The following is a 14,914-nucleotide window of genomic DNA, read 5'->3' as shown; positions in this document are numbered from 1 at the left end:
CAGACCAAACATTGCTCAATATACTGTGAGGGAAAGAAGTGGGTAGAAAGCAAAAAATTTCTTACAAGGAAGAATTTTTCTATGTTTCCTCAGGAGGAAGAAAATAAACTTTGACAGGATGAGAAGCATTTTTAATGCTGTTACCTTTGGACGATGAGGAATTGACACCATTCTGCATCTCTTTGTTGTTTTCAGTCGTTTGAGAATCTATCATCAGTTGCAGGAAATCTACGCGATCCTGAGAGGTAAATCAGACACCATGTGAGAACTTCAGAGTAATGCCACAGATATGATTTGTCAAGATTGACCAGGTTTAAGAAACAGTTGCTTCCATCCACCTTATTTATTATCAATAAATAACAATAATAATCCTTGCATTTGATATAGTGCCATATCATGTCTTTGAAACGTCTCAAAGCGCTTCACAGAATATATTGTAATATGAATTTTTCAGGCGAAACGCAGCAGCCAATTGCGCACAGCAGTGACCCACAAAGAATCATGGGTTTAGGGACCAAATTATTATTTATTGTTTTTTGAAGGGATTATTACCCTGGAAAAGCGATCCCCCAATGGACGCACAATCGAGTTCCTACTTACTGTGAGGTAAACAGAGGCTTGTGGAGTAAGGAAACTCCCCCTGCCCAGGAATCTGTGTAATGCCACAGATATGATTGGTCAAGATTGACCAGGTTTAAGAAACAGTTGCTTCCATTCGCCTTATTTATTACCAATAAATAATAATAATCCTTGGATTTGATATAGCGCCATATCATGTCTTCGAGACGTCTCCAGCGTGTTCCAACCACCAAACACATCTTTCCCTCCCCTCCCAGCTTCTGAAGGGACCGTTCCCTCCGTGACATTCCTCCATCACCGTCAACAGTTGCTCTCTTTCCCCATGCCAGCGCAGGAGATGCATTACCTGCCCTTTCACCTCCCCCAATACCACTGTCCAGGGAGGGCCCCAAACCGTTTTCTCGTGAGACAGTGATTTATGAGTATAAATGTAGTTTACTGCGTTCACTGCCACATTGTGTATTCTGTACATTGGGAGACCAAACGCAGATTGGGTGACTGATTTGCTGAACACCTCCGTGCTGTCCGCAAGCACAACCCTGAGCTTCCGGTTTCTTGCCATTTTCAACTCTCCCTCCCACTCACACTCTGACCTCTCCATCCACGGTCTTCCTACGCTGTTCCAATGAACCACAGCACAAGCTCGAGGAACAGCACCCCATCTATCTGCTCGGGACCTTACAGCCCTCGGGCCCTCAATATTGAGTTCAACAATTTCAGACAATAACAGCTCACAGCCCCTCCCCCTCTTCTGTGACCATTACCACATCATCTGGGTCCCAGCCACACCTTCTCTCTCTCTGGTCTATCTGTATTGTTTCAATTCCCCCCTTTCATTTTGCATTTTTAACCCATTATCCCCTGACCTCTACCTGATTTTCTCCTTTGTCTTCCTTGCCCTGCCTCCCCCCTCTCTGTTGGACCTTAAAAGCCTCTCCTTCCCAACATGCCCAGTTCTGAGGGTCGTGGACCCGAAACATTGACTCACTTTCCTTTCTCCATAGATGTTGGTTTGTTTCAACAGTCCGATCTACCCTTTCTGAACCTCACGATCACTTGAAGCTGCTCCCCCTCCTATAAGGACTATATCAAATTGTTACTCAATTCTGACTAGTCTTTATCCAAGATAAAATTATTCGTTGATTTCATTGCTGTTTGGGGGGAACGGCTGTGGGGCAAATTGGTCGCTGCATTTCGCTGCATATACAAAGTCACTACACCTTGCAAAAACTTTATGAGTTCTAGAGTTTATAGGTGTTACACCAAATGATTATTATTATTATACTTTGAAGTGTAAGCTGCTTTCCATTGCTGAAATATTGGGATGTCTCACCTTTTATCCACTCACTAGGGAGAGGAGGATAAGGAATGGGTATTGATCTCAGTGACTGAACTTAATGTAAAACTTACATTGCGTGTTGTTTTCCTGTTTTCCTTTATGTGTGTCACAGCTTTATGGAAAAAGTCGGCGACTTTATTGGGGAAGAAGTTGATATTCAGCTTTTCCATGATCGGAATGAGGAACGGAAATATTACTAGAAATATAAATAAAACCACGGGAAATTAGATGTATGTATATTAATACAGTGTGAAATTATCCCAAAATGATTACTTTCAACAGTGGGTTTGAACAGATATTCAATGAACACAAAGAAACAATTAGGGTTGTGTACATTTATATACTGATCTGAACACATTTCCAATATTTCTACTTCCTAAAAGCACAAATTATCCTACGGTACAGTTCCTTGGGCACCAAATGGCCTGGATAGGACTATTGGCAGGAATTGACCATGAGAAGGAGCGTAACAAACACCCTGTGCCTGATCACATCCCTCAGCCAACATTCGCACCACACATTCCAATAGGGGTTAACAGATAAATATCAGGAGAGAGCACCTTACTGTTTCCTCTTGCTTCCCCCATCGACCCCCCCCCCCCCCCCTTTTCTGAGAAGAGAGGCTAATTATGATAATAATACTTGCATTTGATATAGCGTCTTATCACGTCTTTGAGATGTCTCAAAGCCCTTCACAGAATATACTGTAAAGTGAAAAACACAGGGAAAGCGAGAGACATACACACAGACAGAGAGAGACCATATTCTGGACACTGCCCGGCACGAAGGGCGCTATATAAATAGTTGTTGCTCCGTATATGGCTCTCTCTCTGAGTGTGTCTCTGTATTTCTCTCTCTCAGTCTGTGTATCACTCTCTCGTTCTCTGTGTGTATGTAATCTTTGTCTACATATCTCTTTGTCTCTGTATCTCTCTCTCTCTGTGTGTCTCTGATTCTCTCTCTCTGTCTGTATGTCTCTCTGTCTCTCTCCGGTGTCTCCGATTCTCTCTGTATCTCTTTCTTGGTGACTCTATCTCTGTGTCTCTCTTCTGTTACTGCTTTGAAAGTGAATAACAAGTTCTGCTGCTAACCTCTGCCGTGTGCCACTGTTTTTCCCACTGGGTCAGACCGAGCCTGGGCTCTTTCCAGACACAAAGTGCTCGTGGTCTGTGCTCGTGGGCCGAATAAAAATCATGCCCTGGGCTGGACGAGGCCAGCAGGAAGACGGTTGGACCACCCCACTGTAGATTATCTTAATTGTTCATCAGAAAAAATAAGGTCAAACAGGCAGGATCACTGAACAGCCGAACTCGTACACATGTGCCGCATTTTAAAAGTGCAGCTTCACCGATCACTTACTCACGATAAGAAACACAGGGTTGAAGAAGCTGAATTTTAACATTTTCTTTATATTGCTGACAAATGGATCACTGGGGTTGTTGAGTGAGTCGATGTCCACACTGAAAGACGTGCTGGTGACTACATCCATGCTGTATGGACCAAAGAGGCTGGGAAACGAAGAAGAAATTCTATTAATAATAATAGTCCTTGCATTTGATATAGCGCATTATTATGTCTCAAACCGCTTCACAGAATATACTGCAAAGCATTGACTGTGTATTTTGTGGGCAAAACCCGGCAGCCAATTTCGCACAGCATTGTCCCACAAACAGACGTGGATTGAGTGGCAAAATGTTTTTATTTTTTATTTATTTATATATTTGAGGGGAATATTACCCCGGAAAAGCGATCAGCCAACCGACTTAAGAACTGGTTTGCTTCTCGCTGCGAGGCAAACAGAGGTGTGTGGAGCAAGAAAACTTGCCCAATGTCTTGCATTTGAGATAGCGCCTTATTATGTCTCAAACCGCTTCACAGAATATACTGTAAAGCATTGACTGTGTATTTTGTGGGCAAAACCCGGCAGCCAATTGCACACAGCAGTGTCCCACAAACAAACGTGGATTGAGATACCAAATTATTATTATTTTTTGGAAGGATTATTATTCCCGGAAGAGCGATCCGCCAATCGACTAACAACTGGGTTCCTATTTACTGCTTGGTAAACAGAGGCGTGTGGAGTAAGGAAACTTGACTAAGGTTTCGCCCTGCCCGGGAATCAAACCCAGGTCCTCTTGCTTGCGAATCGACTGCTGGAACCAATACGCTACAGGACTTCACATGATAATGAAACGATCACAAGGGGTTAATAATAATAATGCTTTACATTTGATAAAGTGCCTTATCACGTCGTTGAGCTTCACGATGGACTATAAAATGGATTTACTGTGTATTTTGTGGGTGAAATAATCAGGATGGAAAAGGCTCTTTAACCTATTTGATAATAATCTTGGCATTTGACACAGTAAAGTGACACAATGTTTTGAAGCCCTTCATAAGAAATTGATGTCAATTGGAATGAAACAACAACACAAATTACATTTGTATGGAGCCTTCTACATCGGGAAGAAGTCCCAAAGCGCTGGACAGTCAGGGCCCAAATTGGGGGTTTGGGCTCAGGGACAGTGGAGGGCAGGAGGCTATGGGTAAGTGGGTGACCAAAGGGGCGGTTGGAGTGGAGGATTTTGAGAAGGGCTCTGAAGGCGGCAAGAGAGGGAGCGAGGTGAAGGGACTGTGTGATGGAGTTCCAAAGGGTGGGGGTGTGGAGACTGAAGGCCCAACTGCTAATGTTAGAGTCTGTGGCGGTGGAGATTTTTTTTAAAAAAGAAGCACTCAGATACAGAGATAACTCACTCCTTCAAAGCAATGGGCTCATTCATCTTTGCTTTCTTCTCCACATTTTTCACAAGAGTTTCTGCATAGCGACAGACAATCGGAAGCATCTGGGGAAAAATAATAATAATAATCCTTTACATTTGATATAGGGCCTTATCTCGAGATGTCTCAAGGTGCTTCACAGAATATACTGTAAAGTGAATTGACTGTATACTTTTTGGGTGAAACAGCAGCCAATTGCGCACAGCACTGTCCCACAAACAGACGTGGATTGAGTGGCAAAATGTTTTTATTTTTTATTTATTTATATATTTGAAGGGAATATTACCCCGAAAAGCGATCAGCCAACCGACTTAAGAACCGGTTTGCTTCTCGCTGCAGGCAAACAGAGGTGTGTGGAGCAAGAAAACTTGCCCAATGTCTTGCATTTGATATAGAGCCTTATTATGTCTCAAACCACTTCACAGAATATACTGTAAAGCATTGACTGTGTATTTTGTGGGCAAAATCCGGCAGCCAATTGCACACAGCAGTGTCCCACAAACAATCGTGGATTGAGTTACCAAATTATTACTATTTGTTTTGGAAGGACTATTATTCCCGGAAGAGTAATCTGTCAATCGACTAACAACCGGGTTTCTATTTACTGCTTGGTAAACAGAGGCGTTCGGAGTAAGGAAACGTAATTAAGGTTTCGCCCTGCCCGGGAATCGAACCCAGGTCCTCTTGCTTGTGAGGCGAGTGCTCTAAGGAATATGCAACCAGGACTCCACACAGTAAACACATTCAACGATTTAACATTTCTGGTTCAACAATAACAACAACAACAAAATTACATTTATAGAGCATGTCTGGAGGACATCCCAAAGCGCTCAACAGTCAGATATTGGGTCCCGAGCATGGAGGAGGGATGGGTAGGGGTGAGGGAAGGCAGAGGGGTGGGAGGGAGACCAAAGGCATGGTCAAAGAGCAAGGTCTTGAGACCAGTCTTGAATAATACAATGGAGGAAGCGTGGGGAAGGGACCGTGGGATGGAGTTCCAGAGTGTGGGGGCAGAGAGGCTGAAAGCCCGGCCAACAATGGTAGGGTGGATCGGGCGGGAGACATGGAGCAGGCCAGAGGCTGATGAACGGAGGAAATGGGCAGGTTGGTAGGGAGTCAGCAGGTCAGAGAGGTAGGAGGGGGCAAGGCCTTAAAGGTGAGGATGCGGATTTTGAACTTGATCCTCTGGGGGATGGGGAGCCAGTGGAGTTGAGCGAGGGTGGGAGTGATGGGGTCGCGGGGCCTGGTGCTTGAGAGTACACAAGTTGCAGAGTTTTGGATGATCTGCAGCCTGTGAAGGGAAAAGTTGGGAAGGCCGATGAGGAGGGAGTTCCCATAATGAAGCCTTGAGGTGACAGATGCATGGGTAACGGTTTTGGATGCCTGAGGGGTGAGGCAATGGCGGAGTCTGGCAATGTTGCGGAGGTGGTGGTAGCCTGTGGCGGTCATGGCGCCATGTGGGGGAGAAAGGACAGTTCAGGGTCAAACAAGACACCCAGGTTCCTCACTGGCTTAGTGAGGTTGGGTGTGCAGCCGTGGAGGCTGATACTGCCAGTGCCTGAGGTGCGGAGTTGCTGGCGCGAGCCAATCAGGAGGGCCTCGGTCTTGCTGACATTGAGTTGGAGAAAGTTGTCCGTCGTCCAGGATTTGATGTCGGAAAGGCAGTTGGTCAAGACCTCAGTAGTCCTGGAGTTCAGGGTGGAGGCAGAGAGGTAGAGTTGGGCGTCATCCACATACATGTGGAAATTTACCCCATGTCTGGGATGACGTCACCAAGGGGGAGCGTGCAGAAAGTGACGAGGAGGACTGAGGACAGAGCCCTGAGGAACACCGCATGAGACAGTGCGGGGGCTAGAGGAGAAACCGTTTGCCGCGACAAAGTGGAGGCGGTGTGACAGGTAGGACCTGAACCACTCAAGGACAGAACTTTGAAGGTTGAGGTGGAAGGAGAGGCGGTGGAGGAGGATTGAGTGGTCCACGGTGTCAAATGCGGCGGAGAGGTCGAGGAGGATGAGGAGGCAGAGGGAGCCCTGGTCACACATGGTCAGGATGTCGTTTGTGACCTTGTCCAGAGCAGTTTCCGTGCTATGGGCAGCACGGAAACCCGATTGGAGGGGTTCATGGAGGGAGTGAGAGAAGAGGAAAGAGCGAAGCTGGGAGGCAACGGCTCTTGAGGACCTTGGATAGGAAAGAGAGATTTGAGATGGGCTGGTAGCGAGATAGCTATGATGGGTCAAGAGAAGGTTTTTTCAAGGTAGGGGTGATCGTGACTGTTTTGAAAGGGGAAGGAACAGTGCCAGATGACATGGAGAGGTTAATGATGTCGGCGAGAAGTGGGGCAAAGAGGTGGAGCTGGGATTTAAGGAGAGAGGTGGGGATGGGGTCGAGAGAGCAGGTGGTGGACTTCATGGAGGTTACCATGTTGAAGACAGAGGAGGGGATGACAGGTTCAAAGGTGTGGAAGGAGGGCTGGGTAATTATCAGATGGGTAATTATCTAATGGGTAATTGTGTGGGGTGAGGGTAGGGAGGGGTTGGAAGTTGGGAGGGCAGTGGCAACTGTGCAGATTCCCTCGATTTTGGACTCAAGGAAGTCCAGCATTTTCTCGCAGTGAGAATCGGATGAAAGTATCTGCGAGGCGTGTCGGGGAGGGCGGAGGAGTCGGTTAGTGGTGGAGAACAGGAGCCTGGATTGCCTTTCGCCTCCAGGATTAATCTGGAATAGAAGGATGATTTAACTGAGGCGAGAGCGGAATTCTTGGTGAGGTCCAGCCAGATATGGCAGTGGACCGTTAGGCCAGGTTTGAGCCAAGTGCATTCGGCAAACGGCACCTGGCCCTTACCAAGCGGAGGTGGCTGATTCACAAGTGAAATGAAGCAACACGAAAACTCAACAACAACTTGCACTTAGACACCAACCACAACAACATCTTTATAGACGGCCCTTCACGCTGGGCAGCATTTCGGACAGCTTAACAGTGATGGAGCCCGATGCCGAGCTGGGGGGAGGGAGGAGGTGACTGTCAGTACAGTCGAAGAGGAAAGCCTTCAGACAGCAACTTTCACATAGAATAATGTCCCAAATGGTTTCATGGAGGTGGAATGGGAGCCGGAACAGGCTGGGAGTTGAGGAGAATGTCCCTTCATTTGTGTATGTAATCTTACACACCAGAAGTACAAACATTTATTTTTGTTCAACAGCAGTTATGCTATTGGGGGGAGACTTTACCTCTTTCAGTCTCCCACTAGTGAAAGTGGGTGAAAGCACACTTCGGATTCTCTTCCAGTTCTCATCATGAACAACTGAAACGGCATCTTTCAAAGGTCCAATCAGATCAATATCCTGCAAAAAAAGAAGTGAACAACGTTCAACAGGTACAGTTTTGAATTGAATGACCTGTCTGCTCCCTCCGCTCAGCAGGCTCTAGCCTGCTCCATGTCTGTCAGGTCTGCCCCACCATCGGCTGTCAGGCTTCCAACCTCTCTGACCCCACCCTTTGGAAGTCCATCCCACAGTCTCTTTGCATTGCTCCCTCCCTGAGCCCAGTATTGAACTGAATCTCTTGACTATTTATTTCTGCCTGTTCACGTGGACGTTAAAGATTCCATGGCACTATCTGAAAAGATAATCAGTCTCTCCTTGGCTCCAAGCCAACAATCCCCTGAGTGTGGGACACTGCTGTGGGCAAATGACGCCAAGGTGGGGGGGAGGTGACCGTAGGCACTGTCGAATCATTGCCAATGTCACTCATCAAAGGAACATTATCCCAAAAACATTGCTAATGTCACTTGTTGAAGGAAGTGACATCAGGAAGTGCACAGCGATGAAGGCTATTTGTCATGGGTCACTTACAATGCGATTGGACACAACTGATTACATGAGATTTTCTTATTATTCAACCTGTACTCATTCCTTCTTTATAGAGAACAATCCTTTGTAAATATATATTTCATTTCATGCTTCGCTGGCATGCCTGTGGGAGATATTAGAGCACTAACCCACAGTCTTCCCACTCTACTTACCTCACTGTTACACGCAGCCAAAGAAACTAAATCCTGTGAAAATAACCTGCTTTACACTGGTTAAAAAGAAACAAACTGAAAAATCAATTTCCGGAATTTGATACTAACCCGTCTGTTGGTGAAGAAAGAATAACACTCTTTTACCAAGATGGTTTTGATCATGTTGGTATCCATAACTGAGAGAAGAGGCTGCCTTCCATCATAAATGCTAAAGGAATGGGAAAAACATAGCTCAAGTACACAATGAATAGTGAATAGACGGATTATAGAAAGAATAAATAATAATAAAATAATAATCCTTGCATTTGATACAGTGCCTTTCACGTTTCATGGGAGGATATATTAAAGTGCTTCACGGGATTTTCTGTAAAGTATAGTTACTGGTGTATTTTGTAGGCAAATGCGGCAGCCAATGCAAATGCCAATGTCCCACAAACAGCTATGAAGTGAATGACTAATTTTATCTAAAGGTGGGTAAGGCTAGAAGGGAGACCAAAGTCGAGGTCGAAGAGGAGGGGCTTGAGACGTGTCTTGGAGGAGGCAAGGGAGGGAGTGAGGCGGACAGACTGTGGGATGGAATTTCAAAGGGTGCGGCAGAGAGGGAGTGGACAGTCAATATGGTGTTAGCAGGTCAGTGAAGTAGGAAGGAGCAATGCCGTGGAGGGCTTAAAAGGCTGTGGACAGAGAAATAAATTTAAAGAGAAGCTACATTTAGATATTGCAGTTAGTACTTGGCACAGCTGATTCAAAGAAAACAAAAACACATTTAATAATCTTCAAATTATCTCACTTGATGTTTTTTCATTTTTTCATTACATCATTATTTTTGATTGAAAAGTACTCACCCCCAGATCTTTCCATACTTCTTGTAACATTCCATATCAAATCCAAAGAAACCCTGTCCAGCAAAAGACCAAATCATTAGCAAAAACATTTATATGGTGTGCATGATATGACACACTCATACAATACAATACCTATCTGTACCTGTTGCAGCTGAGCTTGCGGCAAAGGATCCGATATAGATTTCAGTGATACCAAATCATGAACCATTTAACATGCCATAAACACGGTGTGTACACCTTAAGCAAAACTGCCATACATGTGCAAATGAGCTTGTTTACTTTATGTTAAACTATTATACTTTACATCATCATATTAGATTGTTATACTTCATATGATGGTAGGAGATCCCCCCTGAAAACATAAGAGCCAAGAGAGAGAGAGAGATCCCCGCACAGTTCACACACCGCATATTTGTTTGTCTGCCAATAACGCATTAACCGATTGACGTTGAGACATGATTTATACCTCCTTGGAAAGGTCTTGCCAGGGGGAGTGTCGTGGGCATATTTTTTTGGGGGGAATCTCCTATCATTGATGAACTATGACCTAAACAAGCTCATCATACATGCATGGCACTTTTCATTAACACACGGCGTTTATGACATGTTAAATGGTTTGTGAGTGGTATCACTGAAGTGTAAATTCCACATTGGATCCTTTGGTTGCAAGCGTAGCTGCAACGGGTACAGCAATAACCTCATATTTTCGGCTTAATTAAAGCATTTTTTTAAATATAGATCATCAACGATAGGAGATTGCCAGAACAAAAATATTCCCATGACACTTCCCCTTCCCAAGGCGCTGCTCTGTCAGGAATAGGACCTGAGCAGGGGGTTGGGATCATGAGGGGTGGAAGGCAGGGGTAGGAGGGTGATCAAACCCATGGTCGAAGAAGGACTGAGACGTGCCTCGAAGGAGGCAAGGCAGGGAGCAATGCAAAGGGACTGTGGGATGGGGTGGGGGCAGAGAGGTTGAAGGCCTGACCGCTGATGGTGGGGTGACGTGGAGCCGGCTGAGTAGAGAGAGGGGAAAGGACATCCTAAAAAGTATAACTCAAACACGAAGAACTATTCCTGTCAGAATATTCCAAGGACTGGAGCGTCCTACCTTTCTGTATCCTAAGAATGTTCCAATGAATGGCAGTGGCGTGGGCCCTGGGATTCCAAGGCGTTTGAAGAATCTGTAGGGCAAGATGCTGTACCTGCAAAGTTGGAATTTAATCAGTAAACCTACATCAATATTTCAGGATGTATCATGACAGCAGAACAAAAGAACATAGGTTTAGATTAGTAAAGGGCAATTTCAGGACAAACATCAGGAAGTTTTTCTTTACTCAGAGGGTAATCAGTGTTGCCAAGAAAGGTGGTGGAGGCCAAGACCCTGGGACTCATGTAAAAGGGAGCTTGACACAGTGATGGGGACAAGGAACATAGGAACAGCAGTAGGCTATTCAGCCCCTCGAGCCTGTTCTGCCATTCTATAAGATCATGTGTGATCTGCACCTTAACTCCAATTACCCGCCCTTGCCCCATGTCCCTTGCTCCCCTTACCTAACAAATATCTGTCCACTTCAGTCTGGACAATTTGAATGGTAGGGGGGGTGTTCTGGAGGAATGATATCAGATGAGCAGAAGCCTCTTCTCCATCCAGTGTCATCTTGTGAGATACTGTAGCTTCAGTCTTTATATTGTATAAAATGAACTGTATTTGATATATTTCTAACTCGTGTGTTATCGTGGAACAAGAAAAGGACTTTGACCCACTGTAAACATATCATGTGGTACATTGATTCTCCGATCATGGCAACTTGTTTGCCATTTTCAGTGACTTCCCTGTTTTGCCTTGGTTGCGGACGATTAGGAACATTTTAGCCCACAAAATATGCAATCAATTCACTTTATAGTGTATCCTGTGAATAGCTTTCAGCTGTGTCGAAGACGTGATGAGGCACTATATCAAATGCAAGGATTATTATTATATATAACATTGGAAAACATGAACAGAAGGAAGCCATTCAGCCCATTGAACTTGTTGCACTAATTTATTAAGTTGTGGAACAGTCATTCCAGTTTACTTGCGGGTTGGGGTGGGAGAAGGAAAGGGAAACAAATAAACAGGACTGAGCAAACACAATGCTCTCAGTCCCCTGGAGACAAGCAAACAAAGCAGTCCCAACATTATTGGTTCAGGGAAGTTATTAGATCCTGCAAAAGAAAGGACTGTAATATAACTCAATCAAAGTCGCAGGTTTATTCTTGTTCATTTCATCTTTATCGAGTATTCAAGACTCATTGTGTTTCAGTGGGAAGTCAGTAACACCACAGCTGAAGTGATCATAACAATAATCCTTGCATTTGATATAGCCCCTTATCACGTCGTTCAGACGTCTCAAAGCGCTTCACAGAATATACTGTAAGGTGAATTGTCTGTATATTTTGAGGGAGAAATGCTGCATCCAATTGTGGAAAGCAGTGTCTCACAAACAGTCGTGGATTGAGGGACCCCATTTTTTTAAGGGATTAATCTTCCTGGAAAGCGATCTGCCAATCAACTAACAACTGGGTTCCTACTTACTGCTCGGTAAACAGAGGCGTGTGGAGTAAGGACACTTGCCTAAGGTTTTAACCTGCCTGGGAATCAAACCCAGTTCCTCTCACTTGCGAGACGAGAACAGTAACCATTACTGAGAATACTGAAATTAATGCTGTGGAATTCCTTGGGGCTGGTGGTGACTTTCTTCACAATTTTATATATAAAAATATGCCATTCCTGATCTCTGCTGGAAGTCCTGGGATCCCTGAATTGCACAACACAACTAACTTTCCAACCCACCAGCTAGTTATGCGGAGAGTGGAACAGGGAGGGAGTCACAGACACTTTTCTAACTTAGGCCTTAAAAATATCTCGCAAACGCTCTTAAGATAACAAAAATTATTTGGGAAGTTTTTGCAAACTCACTATTCATTAACCCACCAGCCAGACGATTCTCAGTCCACGATCTATACTTAAATAAATATTTGGATGGATTGATTAAACAACAATGGCGCACACACACACACACACACAACAGGACAATTTCGGACACTTACCAACCAAGAAGGAAAAGGAAAGTGAACAGGAGAAGCCAGGTTTGATTGGACAGTGATGTTCTGATCGTCCATAAACTCTCAGGGAAAAAACAAGACATGTTGAAGAGATCTATCTCACTCAGCAACTAATTGTTGGGAAATTCCAGCTACTCCTGTCATTTAAAGTGTCTGTCACGTGACAGGCTTGGCTGGATTATCGCTGATTAACCCCAAATTTACTTTCCTTCTATGGTAAAGGGAGAGTGCAGAAAAACATTGCGTGTGATCTGCACAACCTTTACACAATTTTATCTGTAAAAATCAGTACTGATCTTAAAAGGCAGAGAACCTTAGCTCAGTGAGTCATTGATTGCCTTCAGGTGAGGCAAGAGAGAAATGGGGGAGGATTTGATAGTCCAAGCTGTAGGCTCATAGAAATCAGAAAAATAAAATAATAATAAATAATAATAATAATACTGCCTGACCTTCTGAGTGTTCCCAGCGACTTCAGTGTTTGCTGGGATTATTATTATTATTATTATTATTATTATTATTATTATTATTATTATTATTATTATTCCTGTAGTTAGGATACTGAATAGAAGTGTGACACTGGCGCCATCTTTTGATAAAATTGAGTCACAACCACTCAACAATCCAGCTTGTCCTTTATTCTGCTTTTCTTGTATCTACTTTCCATCATGAACTTCACTGAACTAATGTCAGTGAAACTTACAGACCATGTGAAGAGTTTGGAAGATGTTTAATTGCCACTGTCGTACTGTCAGTGAAGGGAACTCTACCCAGCACTTCTTGATTTTCTTTGAAATTGAAATTACTTTGACAGTAATTCCTAGTTTTCCTAAACATTTGCCTCCATATTAACTTTTTCCCTTTTCCCTTTCACCTGGAAGATAAGGTACATCAGAGAAAGGATAACTTGAGTTTAAAAAATTTCTCCAATATTTTGAGAATGCCGTAACTATCCATGTCTTGTGACATGTTATAGGATGTATCACTGTGAAATATGATGCTGTATTTATATGTCATTTTTCAAATAGATTCAACACACGTGTAATGTGTAATTGACACTCAAACTACAACCTAAATTGGGTTTGTGGTTAGAAGTAAATTGTGCTGAGGAACACCTGCCCAAACCAGAAGTTGGCTTCACGAGGAAGCGATTGCAGTGACTGCAGTATAAATACGAAAACTCTAGGTCAATTTGGTCTGCACTCTAAAATGGCCCCTTAAATGTTCTTAAGCTTTTCAATGAAAGCATTGGTGCTGAGCAATTTTAAATAACCTGCAATTTAGTGAATCCCTTCACGTGCACATTCGTAAAATTTTCGAGTCCCCAAGGCAAGCAGAAGCTATTAATGCTGTGTGTCCGGCTGTGAATCAGTTTGCTGCTGAAAGTGATTTGAGATTACCCCAAGTAGTACAAATAGGGCATCAAATCTACATCGGCACCTAAAACAATGTTGTCTGTGCCTCTACCAAGTAATGCTAGTTTCAAAGTCCTTTCTTTGCTGGCTTGTAAGGTGACTACCTATTAAGATGCTACCTGTCGACATGGAATCCGTGTGACAACAATATCGATTAGGTTGTGGAAAAAGTTCACTCTTTAGGCTCTACATAATGTGTGTTAATATCTGGTTTAATATCTACCGTATTATATAGTTCCCTTATCGTGCTTAATAAGAACATAACACAAAATAAGAAATGGCAAGGTGAAAGGTTCAAGGTCCATCTAGTTCACTTTCGACCATCCTGGCAGTCGTTTGAAATGTCCCAAACTATATATTGTAGTTCGTGATGTTATTTTCTAGCAGGAACCTGTCTAATTTGTTCTTTCTGCTTCCACTGTCTTCCCCAGGGAGCCATATCTTTACCACTCGCTCACTGAAGTAGTGTTTCCTGTGTATATACTTAGGTACATAACTTTAAGATGTGTTATTTCTATTCAGTGACAAAGGTTGGTTTGAATTCAGTGTTGTAACTCAAAATATGACAGAATTAATGAGCTCCGCTAATGATCGAGTGAGTAAGGGCATAGTACAAAGCTGTACAAGACCAGAAGGTCCTATGTTCAATGTTCAAAGAAGAACAGTTTGGGCAAAGATACAACTATTTCTTCTAAACATATTTAGCCTTCAGCAAAGACTTGAAACGGGATCTAATTGTACATGAAAACAGACTGACAAATTAAAGCATGATCAGGTTCACACAACATGTCATACATGTGAACAGCTGAAATTCTTTTGGGTACTGATGGCCAA

The 14,914-nt window shown here is 43.7% G+C and overlaps 1 protein-coding gene across 1 annotated transcript; it reads right to left on the bottom strand.

The window, feature by feature from the left end:
• Nucleotides 1–46: 46 nt before the first annotated feature.
• Nucleotides 47–12,814, bottom strand: LOC103172641 (cytochrome P450 3A8-like). Its single transcript, XM_042341266.1, has 9 exons — nucleotides 12,654–12,814; nucleotides 10,672–10,765; nucleotides 9,564–9,616; nucleotides 8,827–8,926; nucleotides 7,925–8,038; nucleotides 4,673–4,761; nucleotides 3,278–3,426; nucleotides 1,990–2,114; nucleotides 47–238 (listed from the first exon to the last, which is right to left on the bottom strand). Exons 1-9 carry the CDS (start codon nucleotides 12,749–12,751, stop codon nucleotides 80–82), a joined length of 981 nt encoding a protein of 326 aa, XP_042197200.1. The 5' UTR covers nucleotides 12,752–12,814; the 3' UTR covers nucleotides 47–79.
• Nucleotides 12,815–14,914: the final 2,100 nt, after the last annotated feature.

Source organism: Callorhinchus milii, unplaced genomic scaffold, assembly GCF_018977255.1.
Source record: "Callorhinchus milii isolate IMCB2004 unplaced genomic scaffold, IMCB_Cmil_1.0 Scaffold16, whole genome shotgun sequence".
Lineage (NCBI taxonomy): Eukaryota > Metazoa > Chordata > Chondrichthyes > Chimaeriformes > Callorhinchidae > Callorhinchus > Callorhinchus milii.
Note: the sequence above shows the minus strand (reverse complement) of the source record. Positions and strands in the feature narration are given on the sequence as shown.

What these genes read in the sequence shown, in the direction of transcription:
- LOC103172641 (XM_042341266.1), bottom strand. Translation starts at nt 12,751, where the DNA reads ATGTCTTGTTTTTTCCCTGAGAGTTTATGGACGATCAGAACATCACTG. An exon ending in GAGCCCATTGCTTTGAAGGA is followed by an intron (nt 3,427 to 4,672) that starts GTGAGTTATCTC and finishes TTCGTTTCCCAG; the next exon opens with CCTCTTTGGTCCATACAGCA. An exon ending in ACAGGAAAACAACACGCAAT is followed by an intron (nt 239 to 1,989) that starts GTAAGTTTTACA and finishes TTTACCTCTCAG; the next exon opens with GATCGCGTAGATTTCCTGCA.